The sequence below is a fragment of the Lycium barbarum genome, chromosome 4 (genome assembly GCF_019175385.1).
Source record: "Lycium barbarum isolate Lr01 chromosome 4, ASM1917538v2, whole genome shotgun sequence".
NCBI classification, from domain to species: domain Eukaryota; kingdom Viridiplantae; phylum Streptophyta; class Magnoliopsida; order Solanales; family Solanaceae; genus Lycium; species Lycium barbarum.
This window is the reverse complement of record NC_083340.1, coordinates 5370422-5386934: the sequence shown is the minus strand read 5'-3', so window position 1 is coordinate 5386934 and position 16513 is coordinate 5370422. Positions and strand designations below refer to the sequence as shown.

At 37.5% G+C, this 16513-nt stretch overlaps 2 protein-coding genes across 2 annotated transcripts; both read left to right on the top strand.

Moving 5' to 3' along the window:
* The first annotated feature begins 10899 nt into the window (after positions 1-10899).
* Positions 10900-11978, top strand: LOC132637097 (uncharacterized). The gene is made up of 2 exons (XM_060354245.1): positions 10900-10998; positions 11049-11978. Exons 1-2 carry the CDS (start codon positions 10900-10902, stop codon positions 11976-11978), a joined length of 1029 nt encoding a protein of 342 aa, XP_060210228.1.
* Positions 11979-13842: 1864 nt separating this feature from the next.
* Positions 13843-15516, top strand: LOC132634957 (2S seed storage albumin protein-like). Its single transcript, XM_060351146.1, has 2 exons — positions 13843-14055; positions 15105-15516. The coding sequence occupies exons 1-2, from the start codon at positions 13912-13914 to the stop codon at positions 15387-15389; spliced, it is 429 nt and encodes a 142-aa protein (XP_060207129.1). The 5' UTR covers positions 13843-13911; the 3' UTR covers positions 15390-15516.
* The last annotated feature ends 997 nt before the right edge of the window (positions 15517-16513 follow it).

Below are 16513 nucleotides of genomic sequence, written 5' to 3'. Positions count from 1 at the left end.
CGCATATGCATGCATGTAGTGTGAATTAGCTAGCAAGTCCAAACCACAAACATTAATCGAGAAAGTTCGAATAGGCCAAAAAAATCATTTTGAGGGGTTGAGACCTATATTAGTGGTGCAGATAAACTCTTCAACAAAACCAACAGTTAATCATCCTCGCATTGATACTATACATATGCATAAGATGCAAGTAGACTGAAACTAAAAGTAAAATTGAATAATGAATGTGTTTGATACGAGGAAAACTTGGATGAATTAGATTAAGTTTGAATTTGTTTGACGTTTACTTGAATCAGTAAGAGTTAATTTATACTTTCGAGACAAAGCCCCTAAGCCTTAAGGTGCGGGGTTACGGGTTGGGTCATGGGTGTGACCACTAACAAACTCAATTTGCGTTCAACTTAAAATTATTAGTATGTACTCCCTGGGATAAAAAAAAAGTTCATTAGCCATTTGCACATCCCTTAAGAAAATATTAACTCCTGGACAAAAATAGATAATTTGACTAAATTGCCCCTAATTAAATATGCATTGAGATTTGATCATACCACTTAATAGGGTCAAATCTATAGAAACAAGGTTAATTCATTCTTGATTTGATAAGTTGAAACTTTTTTTGACCCAAGAAAAAAAGGCTTAAGTGGACACTTTATTTGATCCGGAGGGAGTACTATATAAAGAGAGATACAAGATAATACTCGATCTTTATCCTAATAAGTGGTGTTTTTACTTTTTAGTTTGAGCATACCTTTAAAGAAAATTGGAAGTATTTTTTACAAACATACCTTCGATCAATGCTTTGGAAAAAAGTACTCCATCTTTAATGATTTTTTGGTTATGTAAAATTTGATGTATTTAACTAAGAGTAAAATTACGGGGCAGTGGATCAGAGGACTCTCAGCGCATGTTAGCTTAGCGTGCGCACCCATGGGGAAGAGGACTCGAATCCCTACACAGAAGGCAATCGAAGCTTAGGAAGGTGGAAAAAAAGGGGATACACAGATGAAGATGAAGGATAACCAGAAGAAACTAGGTGCGAAGGGTGTAAACACTGCGGGAACACCGTCTACAGTTGCGACAATGGCAATCGTAGGTGAGGAGTCGAATGAAGTTGAACTACCATCCCAATTGGAAATTGATGAAGCGATTGTGGTTGGAAGTGGGGAAACAGGGGCGGCGGCAACTAGGGTGACGGCGACTCCACCAACGAAGAAAGTAGGGTCCCAAACAATTATGCAGGAATGGGAGGAAACAATACAAATGTCGAACAGCACTGGAAGGCAATCATGGGCGGATGAGGTAGACGCGGTGTCACGACCCAACCCCGTAAGCCGTGACTGGCGCCCTAGTTGGGCACCCTGACGTACTTATTCAATCGAATCACACACAAATAGCATATACGGCCATAAATACTATATGCCGTCTCAAACCATATCAAACTGTATCGGACACATTTCAGCGCAAACATATACATATACTTATATCGAAAAGCCGGCAAGGCTATCAAATATGTCAAGTGCCGACAAGGCTGTCAAATATGTCAAAAGCCGACAAGGCTGTCAAATATGTCAAAAGCCGACAAGGCTGCCATAGCGAATAGGGTCAAATCAACACAACTATACAAAAGTAGGTACACACACCCACAAATACGTCTACAGACCTCTAAACAGACCAATCGAAACATATGGCGGGACAGGGCCCCGCCGTACCCCGAAACAAATATATATACATACATAGCGAACAAAATATATATATACCAAAAGTGTATGCTCTGAAACGAGACGAGCACTCCAAACGGCAGGAGAGGATGTCTGATACGCTCAAATTACACCTATTAATGGTATAACGCGGACGTTGTCAAATATAGTAACCCAACAAGGTTGGGGGTCGAATCCCACAGAGAACAATATGTAGGCGATTTAAGCAGATTAGGAATTATTACTAACAATAGCTATGCCCGAATGCATCAATGATGGTTTTTGATAAGGTTTTGATAAAATACGAAAATATAAATTCTAATCTAGAAAGCAAGTAAATTGATCAATGGCAACAAGAATGGAATAAAGGAAACTACTTCTCAAGTAACGATCCAATCTATTCCACGAATTAAAAATAATAGCAAGTTTATGTTATTTAGCCTCGGATAATGACTCTAAATTAACTTCTTCCGAAGATTAACTAGACTACCCAATTGAAGATCCCTCAAGCAATTAGGAGCATTAAGAACACCTGAATATGGCTACAAGTGGTATTGCCTATTCCTAGGTCAACTTCCATTAGATGAGGGTTAACGCCCCAAATTCATGTTAATTATTCTATCCCAACTCCGTTCTTCCTCTTCCGAGTTTCAAAGAAAGTAAATGGGCGAGTTCAAAGGTTAGCTAATCCCTTGAAAACATTCATGAAAAAGAATAATTAAAATAGCAAAAACTTACTTGATTAAGAACAATGCAAATGAATAAATAAGCACAACAAGAGTGTCAATCTTAATTGTCACCAAGAGATTTCCATCAACAAGGATTAAATACAAGAGAGAACATTTTTGTAGAAACCCTAGCCTCCAACTTGTGAAAGCTGCCAAAGATATCTAATGTTTTGCCCTAGTTTTCTATTTATAGGACCTGGAATGGAAGAAATCGTCAAAACCCGAGTTCTGGTCGAACTGGGCAGAATTTCCTTCTACGCGAACGCGCCAAGTCACTGCGCGAACACGTAGAATAGGACTCTTCCTTCAGCGCGATCGCGTGTCGTTACTGCGCGACCGCGTGGACTTAATAACGCGCGTAGGCGCGATCGCGTGTCGTTCCTGCGCGACTGCGTAGACTCAATAACGCGCGTCTGCGCGATCGCGTCGGTTACCTGCGCGATCGCGCAGAGTAATTTTCCACGAAATTTTCCAGAACCTCCAATTGTTTCCAGTTTTGCAGCTTTTTTGCTTGTTTTCCACACTTAGGCTCTAGGGACCTCGTATTACCTGAAACATGACAAAAACTACGTAAAATAACGTAGACTTGCTTAAAAACAAGTAAAACTTATAGTTAAAAAGCATCGATTGTGGCGTAAAATCACGCCACATCAACACCCCCAACTTAAAGTATTTGCTTGTCCTCAAGCAAGCCATACAAAATCACGACTCAATCTAACACCTAGATATTATAGAATAACAATGTCTACATTGGTTTTAACTCTGAACTACCGGCATGCATGTTTTTCTTCTAAGGACCACCCCAATTTCTGTTTTAAAGCAATATACACAACTCAAGAACACTACGACTAACAATGAAGCTTCAATGAATGACATTATATTATCGAACATATTATGGTGCACACAAACGCTACTTTAGGCGGTCACTTTATTTTGTTCAATTCTCATCCTTATGCCCTCACATAGACCAAAGAATGTCCCAACACACATATATACGACAAGAATGGGACGAAGACGAAAGAGAAGAGAAAAACACTCACACTCACAACGAAATTCAAATTTAAACATGCAAATACCATAGGCTTGCCCTTATTTTCTATGTTCTCATCCTAGGATCGTTCGGTTGTGATCACATTAGGACTTGTAATGTAGGTTTAGGGACGGGTCGGATACTTTTTGGATATTAGTGACTCACCCTCCTTGAACACTACAACATCTTGTCACCTTAATTCGCCTCTTTTCTTTCCACCCCTTTATTTTCTTTCAGTTTTCGACCTCGATGTGGTTTTACTTCTAACCAACTTACAATTCTTTTTGCGTTACAATTTTCTGATTATTCTTTTTTTTTTATGTATATATATATATATATATACGCAACTACCACATCGAATCTTCACTAGCAAACTCTACCACCCCCAACTTATGTTTTTAACATGTACTCCACATTTAATTCACCCCCAACTTAGGCATTTTGCCTCATCTAACTAGTAGCATCAAGGAGTGAACGGGTGCGGAAATGGATTAATTGCACAAAGGGTAAGGTTTCATAATTGGCTAGCCAAGAAAAAGGTCAGAAAGGCTCAAAAGGGAAACTAGGGGTATTTAACACTTTTGGTAAGGCTTATTTAGGCAAAGTGACTATTTCAACAAAGAAAGCCTAAGATCATCTCGCAACCAAACTAACTTTCGGATTTCATACAAGACCAACCGGGAAAGTTCTAGAATATACATGCATAAATAGAATCAAACTAACAGCTCACACACACATTAGCATAAGGATAATTATTTTTGCACTTGTGACCTCCTAAGTAGTCATTTATCACATACAATACCCCAATAATAATAATGTCATATAAAGAATCAATCATGTTAATCAATCCTGTTCGAAGTATGCATTTTTCAAGATTTCGAGGGGTCAAAAATTTCCAACAAAACACAATACATGCCATTAGTTACCAAGTAGTACCAAATAAAACAAAATTACTCTACTCAACCTAAGTAATATCCTAAACATGCCAGTTTGAACAAAATATAACCCCCCTCAGGAAAAGAACTCTGGCAAAGAAAAGCCGAGGAGGTTCCTACCCCCAACTAAAAAAACTTGCAGTGTCCTCACTGCATTACATCAACACAGAATTTTTTTATTTTTTTTAGCATACCTCCTAGCACTGCGTGCTATGGTCATCTCTGCTCACCCTCGGAACTGGAGCTGCTGGGCTCTGGCAGGATAAAATCTTTCTCATTTTCCTTCTCTTCATGTTGTGCTCCGCATACACTCCTGTGCGAGCATTCTGTTTGTGTACTGCCCATTTTCGTTCAGCGCGATCGCGCCATTTTAATGATTTTCTTCACCGCGATTGCGGTTTAACAGGACGCGTTCGCGCAGGTTTTTTGCCATTATTCAGCGCGTTCGCGTCTATTATCGGCGCGATCGCGCCACATCAATGTCCTAAACCGGTGGATCACCAAATTGTGCGTCAGTACCTGCGGGCATGAAACGCAGCCCCCGAAGAAAGGGGGTCAGTACGAAATATGTACTGAGTATGCAAAGCAGAATGTAAAGAAAGCAAATCTGAGATATAAACGAAATGGGAGTATCAAACATAAGTGCAAATCCAACATATCAAAATTTGTTTACTTTCAAAAACATGTAAGTCATGCATCGGGTACAGAAGAATATGGTCGCCCACCCGTCGATGGCGCCATAACACAGCATAACACCAGAAAGTCTCAAGTCTCCGTATCCCCGTCACATATCACATCACAACATAATGCCATACACAGCATAACACCAAATATAGGTGGAACCCGACCCTCTTTTGCGAGTAGCTCGGTGAACCATAAACACAGCATAACTCCGGAGTATATCACAATGCGCACGATAACAGAACCGGCCCGGGACTCGGCGAAAGGAATAACAGAATGCACGAATAGAGTCGTGAGTAGTCATATGCATAAAATCATTATCATAACTTCAAACATAATTAAAATGATCATATTTGAAATCGGAATAATGGTCATACCAAATTCTTTCAAAGATTCTCCGAATTACATAAAGGAAGGTCGCGGGACCCACGGATGGGTATCGACCCGAATCAGGCCCGCTTATGGAAAACATACTCATTATACATCATGCAAACTCTTATGAAAATGTTGGAACAATCCGAGCCTTTATGCGAAAGATATGGCATTCAAAAATTACGAAATTCATTAAAGTAAAACCCTTTTTGTACAAAGTTTGGAAATCCCTTCTTTCAAAAACATAATGGTTCATTTTTCATCAAATCATACATAGGAGTGCCAAGGAATATATATAGATCATATCATGCTCGGATTTCGGATTTGGAATTTCCTTAAGGCTCTAATCTAGCCTATGTGAAACTAAGGCATGCCAAGAAAAGAAGGTTGCTTTACATACCTCGTACGCACTCCAAGCAAGTCAGTCTAAAGCTAATCCAAATCTACGCCTCGGGCTCCCCAAGGTCTACAAATACGCCAACGAATACCAAACATTAGCTAAGGGCCCTTAAGCCATTCATTCCAACTATTCATTAAATTCTACAGAAAATTCGGCAGCATTTCCCCTGTAAATAGGCCATCCCGAGAATTTAACTCGCTCAAAATCAACAAAAACAACAACAACAACCAACCTAGCAACATCGATAATCAATTCGAAAGGCAAAATAATAATAGTAGCTCTCTTTTACACCATTTGACAACTTCCCAAATATTCGTTTCGACGGCTTACCTTCAAGCCACAATATAGCTCATATATTCAATTTTCAACCCAAATCCTTACCAACAATATTAGAGGACTTTCTAAACAATTCGCATGACATTTCTAACAATCCGAAAAATTTTCTCCAATGTTGGCCGAAAACAGTCCCTAGCCGAGAGCAGCCCTCTTTTCACTTTCCTCATTTTCAAGTCATGTTTTGTATCACAATCCACAATATAACAATATCATTCTCATAAAATATACGAATTACATCGAACGTACAATAAGCCTTAGATCAGCCCCTACCATTTCAACATCATTCTTGAGTCATTAAACACTTATTTCCACTAGAATTCATATCGACGATAACTAAAGCGCTAAGCAATATAAATGCGATATTCAGCATAATAATAGGACTCACATTCGTCCACACTACACACACACACACACACACACACACACACACACACATATATATATATATATATATATATATATATTGAGGACTTTTTATTCTCTTCCCCACTCTCCAACAATCTAACATGATATAAGAATTGATTCATAAATTCCATTTTCTACCCCCATATACACGGCTAGAACACAATGCACACACACTCCACTTCCAACATACTATATTTCACTAATTTCATCCATATTAACATACTACAACATGAAATAAACGTTCGCAACACAAAAGCAATAGCAAAACATACCTTTGTTCTTCACCTCCACCAACAGGCTAGGGTTTGCAAATAGGCACAACTAATGGTTGGATGACCCAAACAATACTTCCATGCTACTTAGGGAATTCAATATAGTGGGTTTATATCAAGGAAATATTTTTAGGGAGGCTTGAAATGATCTTGGTTTTCTCTTGTTCTTGGCCGAAAACAGTGGCAAAAATGGAGCTCCCAAGTTCTTATTTTTCTAAGTGTTGAAGTGAGCAAATGAAGAAAGAAGACTTGGTCTTCATCTTTTAAGAGTATACAAAATATCTCTTAGTTGTCTTTGGCCCACACAATGTGTTGGACCAATTAAAATTGGCCACACAATGTGTGGGACCCTTTCCATTGTACACGGCCACATGCCCCTTTTTGCACAAGATTTTTAATTCCAATTTTATGAATTGTGGTCCCAATTTTTCTTAAGTGTTCAATGTCATCAATTTCATATATAACTTATGTCTCAAAATAAAAATCAAATGGTCAAAAGTCCCGACTTCGAATCCCGGATTGGTCTTGGCCTTAAATTATCATAGTTAATCCGGGTTGTCCCAATGTATAAAAATACGGGACGTAACACGCGGAAGTAAAGATAAGGGGAAAAGGCTCAATTTGGGACAATTTCGACATATCCAAAATATCCAATGCTGGGTTTAAACTCGATTTTGTGTCGCCAATCAGGGAAGGTAAGTCTCCTGTATGCGAAATTGAAATTAAGGACATAACATCAGAAATTGCTTATTGGAGGAATGTGGTCGTTTGCTATGTGTTGGGAGCTCATCCCCCTTTCGCTGTGATGAGAGGATACATACAGAGACAGTGGGGGAAACATGGAATTAACAAAATCTCAATGTTGAAAAATGGTATAGTCTTGGTGAGGTTTGATAACCCGGAAGGGAAGAATGAGGTGTTACAAGGTGGGATATATCAGTTTGATAATAAACCTTTCATTGTAAAAGCTTGGAATGAGGATATTGAGTTCACTCGAGAGGAGCTGTATACAGTACCAATTTGGGGTGAAATTGCTAGGGTTGGATTTCAAGTACTGGGGCCCTAAAGGGTTAAGTAAAATTGAAAGTCTCATTGGCAAACCTTTGATGGCAGATAAGAACACTGAAAAGAAGATTGGGCTGAATTTTGTGAGACTTCTAATAGAGGTAGATGTGGACACACTGTTGCCGGATAAGGTGTATTTTAGGAATGAGAAGGGCAACATCATCGAGCAGAAAGTTCAATACGATTGGAAGCCTGTGTTATGTAAGTATTGTAAAAAATATGGGCACTCTGAGGTAGAGTGCAGGATGAAGAAGCCTAGGTCTCCACCAAATAAACAACAACTAGTGGCGAAGACTACTCCTTCAGAGGGGAATAATTCTCCCACTTAACCAGAGCAAGTAGGGGGTGACGCAACAACACCACTAATGGGTAAGGTCACAGAGCCAAGGAAAGGTGACACATGTGTAACACAAGGAGGGGCTAAAGAAGGACAACTACAAGGGGCTAAAGCTAAAGAAGCAATTAGGAAGTTCCCGGAGCAACAAGATAAACGTACAGGTTGGGCGTCTCCACTAAATACGAGCAGGATGCCTAAGGTGCAGGGGAAACAAGGGGTGTATAGTCAGAACCCTTTTGATGTGCTGAAAGGACCAAGTACAAGCCAGTCACACCAAAGCAGTCAGGTTGCACATGGGGGAGGCATTGATCTTGCCCCTAAAGGAACCGGATAACATCCTTTGCTGGAATGTTAGGGGCTTGAACGCCCCTAACAAACAAAAGGAGGTAAAACTCCTATGTAATAATGAAAGTATTGGATTGGTAGCATTGTTGGAGACCAAAGTGAAAAGTAACAAAATAGAGCATGTTGCGGAAAGTATGTTTGGAGGTTGGGAATACCTTACAAATTTAGACCACCATTACAATGGGAGAATTTACTTGTCTTGGAGGCCGGATTACTATCAGGTTGGTTTGGTCACTGGTTCTGCTCAAAGTATTACATGTATTGTTAGAGATAAAGTATCCCAATTGGAGTTTCAGTTGACAATTGTATACGGGTTCAACACCAAAGAGGAGACAAGGGAGTTATGGAGTCAGTTGGAGAGCCTAAGTACGAGAGTCACAATACCATGGTTGATTATGGGAGACTTTAACTCGGTACTACATACAGATGATAAAGTTGGTGGCACACCAGTACGTTTGAGTGAAGTTGTGGATTTTCAGGCGTGTGTCGATGCTTGCGAGTTGATTGAGTTACCACATGGAGGAAATAGGTACACTTGGAATGATAAGCATGGAGATAGTAGAATCTTTTCCAAAATAGATTGGGCGTTTGTTAATAGAGAATGGTTGGATAATATGCCCGTGGTTAATGCCAATTTCCTAGTAGAGGGGATAAGTGATCATTGCCCATTGAAAATTACAAAAGAAGGGGGTAATAACAGATCTAAGAAACCCTTCAAATACTGTAATGTCTGAGCAAAACACCCTCAGTTCCTAGATACTGTTAAGCAAGTCTGGCAAGCACCTGTGGAGGGGTGTTATATGATGCAAGTGGTTAAGAAACTCAAACAGCTGAAACAGGGTCTCAAGAGCCTACACAAATAACACTTTCGGAATATACTTGTTGAGGTTGAGGAAGATAGGGCAGCTTTAACACAAGCGCAGAGGAACTTACATCAGAACCCATCTGATATCATATTGCAAAATCAAGAGAGGTAGCTATACCAGCAGTTTAGGAAGTCATCGTACCTAGCTGAGATTTTCTTGCAACAAAGAAGTAAGGCAAATTGGATAAGATTGGGAGATGATAACACAAAGTATTTTTACTCTATAATCAAGCACAAAAGGCTACAGCAAGCTACTACTCAGATTCAAGATAAGAATGGAGTTTTGCAGACTGATGGGCAAGCTATAGCACGTGTGTTTGTGGATTATTATGAGGAATTGCTGGGCAGGAAGGAGCAGAATAGAATCAAAGCATTCGGTAGTTGTTTTAACAATGGACGCACACTCTCAATAGTACAACAGATGGAACTGGTCAGACCATACTCAGCTCATGAAGTGAAGCAAGCCATGTTCAGTATTGATACGAATAAGAGCCCTGGACCAGATGGTTATAGCATCGGTTTCTTTAGAGAAGCATGGAGTTTGGTGGGAAATGATGTTACCCAAGCAGTCCTACAATTCATGGAGAATGGTAAATTACTAAAACAGATTAATTCCACTATAATCTCTCTAATTCCCAAAGTTTCGGTACCTGTAGTAGCCAGCCAGTTCAGGCCAATATCTTGTTGCAATGTTATCTACAAGTGTATCTCCAAGTTGTTGTGTTTGAGGTTGAAGAAAGCTCTTACTAGCCTTGTGTCAGACAACCAAGCAGCATTCGTAGAGGGAAGATCATTAGTGCATAATGTACTAATTTGCCATGACTTGTTGAGACATTATAATTGGAAAACAGCATCACCTAGGTGTCTCATGAAGATTGATCTTAGGAAGGCATACGACATGGTAAGTTGGGATTTTATTGAGGAAGCCTTGAGAGGATTTGGTTTTCCAGAAACATTTACTAACCTGGTCATGACTCGTGTTACAACTACTAAATTCTCAGTAAAGGTAAATGGGGAAGGGCATGGATATTTTGAAGGGAAAAAGGGTCTCAAACAAGGTGACCCCATATCACCCCTTTTGTTTGTACTTGTCATGGAGTATCTGTCAAGAATTCTTAGGAAAATGAGTGAATTACCTGACTTTAGATTCCACCCTATGTGTAAAAGTACTAGATTGACTCATTTGATCTTTTCGGATGATCTCATGATCTTTTGCAAAGGGAATATGAGGTCAGTTTCTAGAGTAATGGAGGCACTCAATCACTTTAGTGGTGTTACGGGGCTGCTAGCAAATTTGGATAAGTCCAATATCGTCATAGCTGGAGTAGATGACAAAATTCAGGAGGAAATTATTAGTAAACTGGGTTCTCTATGGGAGTCTTGCCTATGAAATATTTGGGACTGCCACTTACTTCCAAGAAATGGAATAGCATGGACTGCCAGCAGTTAGTGAATAAGATTACTAGTCGAATTCATGATGTGTATGCTAAGCACCTTTCCTACGCTGGAAGATTACAAATTATAATGGCAGTGCTGTTTTCAATATATAACTTCTGGGTGCGGTATTTATACTGCCCCAGAGTGTACTGAAGGAGATAGACAAAAAATGTAGGGAGTTTCTATGGGGAGCTTTTGAAGAGAAAAGGAAAATTGCTTTGGTAGCATGGGACAAAATCTGTATGCCGAAGAAGAATGGAGGAATTAACATTAAAGGGTGCAGTAAATGGAACATTGCTTCCGTAGGAAAACTACTTTGGCAAGTGGCAAGCAAAAAAGATATCTTGTGGGTGAAATGGGTTAATGGCATCTATCTAAAGTCTGAGGAGAACATATGGGAACATATACCACCTGGGGATTGTAGTTGGTACTGGAAGAAGTTAAATTCCTTGAAGACTCAAATGGTTGACTGGTATCAAGGAGATAGGTATAAACTTACCCCAACAGGTGCTTATTCTGTTTCAAGAAGCTATGAGACTATGTTGGGGACTATGCCAAGGTTTGGGGAAGCTGATCTGGTGTGGAGTAAAATTATGATACCTAGGCAGAGGATGATAGTGTGGTTAGCATGCCAAAATAGATTGCTTACCAAAGAGAGACTAACGAGGTTGAACATACAGGTAGACGATCAGACCTGCTGTCTGTGTGATGCAGCAGTGATAGAAACGCAGAGCCACTTGTTTGCTGATTGCCAATGGATTTCAGGAATCAGGAACACACTGAGTACATGGCTGGGTATTCCCATACTATGCCAGGGAGTACATGACACAATTAGATGGATTAAAAGAAGACGGTGGAAGCAGTTCCAGAAGGAGATAGTCACAACAATTTGGGGAGCATTGATATACTACACATGGCAAGCAAGAAATTGGAAAATATTCAAGGAAGAAAATGTAAATAAAGAGTTTGTTACAGTACAGATACAAAAGGAGGTCAGGGAAAGATTAGGCATGCTGAATTGTTCAAAGAGAGCCCGTAGGTGTCAAGTTTTGATTCAGAGATTATGTAACTAGTTCTGTTGGCTCGAGGTCTAGTAGTTTCAAGACAACCTTCCTAGAAGGTGGTTAAGAACACTAGATGCTCCTTAGGATGTAATGCTTATTTGTTTGTTATGGTAATAATTCACATTTCATTACCAAAAAAAAATTGACAAAAAATCTTTTTAATTTGTGAAACTCCACTTATTTTAAAATAAATGGAGGGAGTAGTAAGAAGAGAATGCTCTTGTGTATATTTTGAAGCTGCTAATCAAAATAAAATGACTAGGTTGTATCTTGCGGATCGTAGACCCAAATAACAGATGCATTTACTTTCGCCAACAAACATCAAATAATTATTAAAGACAGATTAAATAATTGTTTTACTCTTTGGAAAAGAAAGTAATTTCTCCGATTGCATTCATAACTTTCGAAAGCATAGATTAATTGTGAAAATTTATTAAAATTACAATAAATAGTAGACATGAATCATTATTTAAAGATATAATGAGTTCAAATCTAAGAATTTTAAAAGTTAGAATATATAGAGTTTAAATTTTGGATTCACATTTGAATATCCAAACACTAATTCTTTCATCATCAAGTTAAAAAATATACCACCAAAAAAGTGTAATTGAATCATGAGGTCCCTTTAATATTAGTCGCTAATTTGATCTCTGAAAGCTTAAAAGCTCCTAACATAATGAATCCAATTAGTAGAGCTAGAAGGTTTAGCATATCAAATGTATTCATATAAGAAGGACCACTCCATTCTGATGCTCTCCATATCTCAATTTCCGTGGTAGAATTTTCTTTTTTAATCTGTTCCTAAAAAATGTTATATTTTTATACTTAAAAATAATTTAAGTTTAAAATTTTACTTTTATTCTTAATGAGATGATTCATAACTATATAAATATTATTATTTATTATTTTAGACTAGATTGTTTTTTTAATAGATCGTTAAATTTTGTCCAATCAGACAATATTACATAAACTATTGACGGAAAGGGTATATGATAATGCTCCTTACGTTCAATTTGATGAGGAAACCAAATGCTTCATCGGAAGTAAGAAAATACAAACAACAGTTTCTATACAGCTCAGATATCAGTTATACAGTTTCTAATTAATTTCCAATCAAACAAATTTAGTTTTGGTTTGTGTAAATGTTATGAGTGTTATTCTCTTCACTTACGTGGAAACAAGGAAGATAAAAAATAACAACATGCAAAAAAAGACACCATATATCCACCTGCCAAAACCTATAAAATTTCTTCCGCCACGTACTTAACATGCAACCCATTTAAACCCATAGCGCTATTCCCTTCAGTAAATTCTACGCAGAATAAATTCGAATTAGATGTATTTACAAATAATAAAATAAAATAAAACAAATCGATGTCTCTAATCAATTCTATTTCTATATGTGACACACTTTTTTTTTTTAATTTATTCGAAAAAAATATCATATATAAAATAATTAATTTTTTAATTTTATTCTTAATGATCAGATGTTAATCATAAAAATATTTATAATTTGTTTTGAATCACAAACCTTTAATCAAACAATGTCACATAAATTAAAAAATTTAAACGGACAGAATATAAGAAAGAGTGCTCGTATGTTCAAATTTGATGAGAAAACCAAATGCTTCAAGGTAAGCAAATACAAGCAACTTTTTCTATACAGCTCCAGAGTCAGTTTCTAATCTCTAAACAAACAAATTGAATTTTGTTTCACATAAGATACGTGCGTGGAAGCAAGGAAGATAAAAACATCTCACCATGCAAAAACAGACACAATATATCCACCTGCCAAACACTATAAATTTCATCAGCCACGTACTAAACATGCAATCTTTTTGATCCCCTATAAATTCAGTGCTTCTATAGAACAATATCACCATCTCACATCTTCATTAATCATAAAAAAAAATAAAAAATTATCATCTTCAAAGTTATCAACATGGCTAGAGTAATGATCCTTGGAGCCATTTCTTTAGCCATACTGTTTATGGCAGTGACAGTTTCTAGCACTCGTTTCACGATCACCATTGATGAAGAGGCTGAGAACCCACGGTCTCCACGCTGCCAGCAACAAATTCAGCAGGTATTTTGATAGTTTCTCTTTTACTTCATGTGATTTAACAACAAAATTTTATAAAGGCCTGAAAAAGTTATGATTTTTTTTTAAATTAAAAATGTTACGATGACTTATTTAAAGTAACTGGAATGTAAAAATGACTTGAACTACCGGTGTGTTTGATATAGGAGGAAAATATTTTTTAAGAAATAATTTTAAATTTTACTTAGTTGGTCAAAATATTTTGGGAAGTTTCTTAAAAAGCAGGAATACCAAAAAAGGAAAAATATGTTCCATAAGTGATATTTCACGTTGATCGTCTACTCTTAATACCATGTATACCTCAACTCCTGCACCCCATCCCCACCTCTCTACAATATTTGTCTAAATTTTATATAAATGCTTTTAAAATAATATTATTTGGTTAAAATCAACCAAACATTAAGAAAAAAATAGGTAAGAAAAATATTTTTCTAGAATACGTTTTCCGGCAAAACGCACCCTACAGGATTTGGGTTTTCATTTTTCTTAATTTGAAATTTGAATTCTAGTTTTAGATTTAGATGAACCTGCCTTTTCATGAAAAATGAAGGGATTCTTTCGTTTATGCTCCTCCGGCCGAACTTAATTAATTATCGGAAGTAGCCCAAACATTCAAAATCTATACTACGTTATACATATGGCATATGTATATTATACGCATGCTATATGTATACGAACAATAGAAAGTCGGGCACTGGGCTTTTAATTTTCCCAAAATTAAACTACGCTATTCAAATAATGTTTTCCTTTAAACTCTAGCTGAATTAATATATTTGCATTGATTTTATTGTATCCTGGATCCGAGTGGAAGTTGTTCTCACGCCTCAAAGCCTTTCTTGTTATACTACTAAAAGAGTAGCAAAATTCGTGAATTAACAGACGGGTTAATGATAAATTATCTAAAAGTTCTAGTTCTTAGCTATGAGCTATTTAGCGACGGATTAGCACGACTGAAGTTTTAATTTCAATATTTTTTTGTAGTGTTATCTTTTACTAGTAGTAACATTTTCTTATTTCTTTTGGGATAACAACAGGCACAGCAGCTACGTTCGTGCCAGCAATATCTAAGGCAGAAGGCTCAATTTGAGGAAGAGGAGGACCAAAGCCGTGACGTACAAAGGTGCTGCCAGCAGCTACAACAGATACAAGACCCACAGTGCCGTTGCGAGGGACTGAGACAAGCGGTCCAACAGGAACAACAACAAGGCGAATTGCAGGGAAGAGAAAGGCAGCAAATGCTTAGGACTGCACAGAATTTGCCTGGTTTATGCAGACTTAGCCCTCAGAGATGTGAGATCCAAACTCGCAGTTTGTTTTAAGTATAAGGCAGTGCACAAATATGCAATGTGGCCTTTATGCTTGCACTAGTATCTTATAATAAAAGAGTTGTTGTAAACTCGTAGTAATAATAAAATAATTACACCTTTTGGTGTGATTTTGCTGGCAGTGCAGAGTGTTTCTGTTTCTCTTTTTATGTTGAGTAAGTGGATTTTATTTTTCTTAAGCAAATTAAATCTACCTGCCTAATATTTTATTACTGAGCTATTAGGTGATCTCATTAGCTTAATTCGGTTGGCTACCCGACTGACTGAATCCCATGTAATTCCTTTACCCCTTTCTCTACCTTTATTTAATTAAAAAAAATTGTGATACCCACTACTAGAAACTGAGAAGAAGATACCCACTACTAGAAACTGAGATTCTTCTCAGTGGAAAATTTGTGTTATCCTACCAAACCAGCTCACTGCCGATATTCAATGGAAAATTTGTGTTATAAATATGATTTTTTCACTTCATACCTACCAAATCAGCTCACCGGGAAAACGGGTAAGAAACAGGTTCTCATTGAAACGCTGAGAAACTTCCTAATATTTTCGTGTGAAAACAGTACTATTTAGATTTTTTTTCACCGGCATCCAGTGACAAATTCCCACTAAACATTTTTCAATGGAAAATTCAGTGGGAAAATAGTAATATTTTAGTAGTGACCCAAGTATCAGGTAATTTTATTCATCAAAATTTGGAACAAATTAGAGATCAATTAGTGGTTTCTTTTTTGTTGCTTTTGCTAATATTTCCTTTTTTGGCCATACCACCTTCCATCAATACAATACAAGTATCGGGTACTTTGTTCACCAATATTTAGATAAAAAAAAAAAATCACTTGATATTTTTTTTTTTTATCTCCACTAAAATGTGAACAGGTCATTGGCCAATACCGCCCTGCCTGTTGCTTCTGCCTATTTTGATTTATAGAAGGGGAATTTTGGAGTAACACTAAATTGTCTTGTTGCTTCTGCCTATTTTGATTTATAGAAGGGGAATTTTGGAGTAACACTAAATTGTCTCCTTGGCGTGACCTATAAGTCACGGATTCTGACCTATAAGTCACGGATTTGAATTGCAACTCTTAGATAATTTTGCGAAATAGCGGAAGTTCTGA

Excerpts from the sequence above, each read along its gene's own strand:
- LOC132634957 (XM_060351146.1), top strand. The coding sequence starts at position 13,912 with ATGGCTAGAGTAATGATCCTTGGAGCCATTTCTTTAGCCATACTGTTT. Across the intron at positions 14,056-15,104 it reads GCCAGCAACAAATTCAGCAG|GCACAGCAGCTACGTTCGTG; the intron begins GTATTTTGATAG and ends GGATAACAACAG.
- LOC132637097 (XM_060354245.1), top strand. The coding sequence starts at position 10,900 with ATGGACTGCCAGCAGTTAGTGAATAAGATTACTAGTCGAATTCATGAT. Across the intron at positions 10,999-11,048 it reads GATTACAAATTATAATGGCA|AGTGTACTGAAGGAGATAGA; the intron begins GTGCTGTTTTCA and ends ATACTGCCCCAG.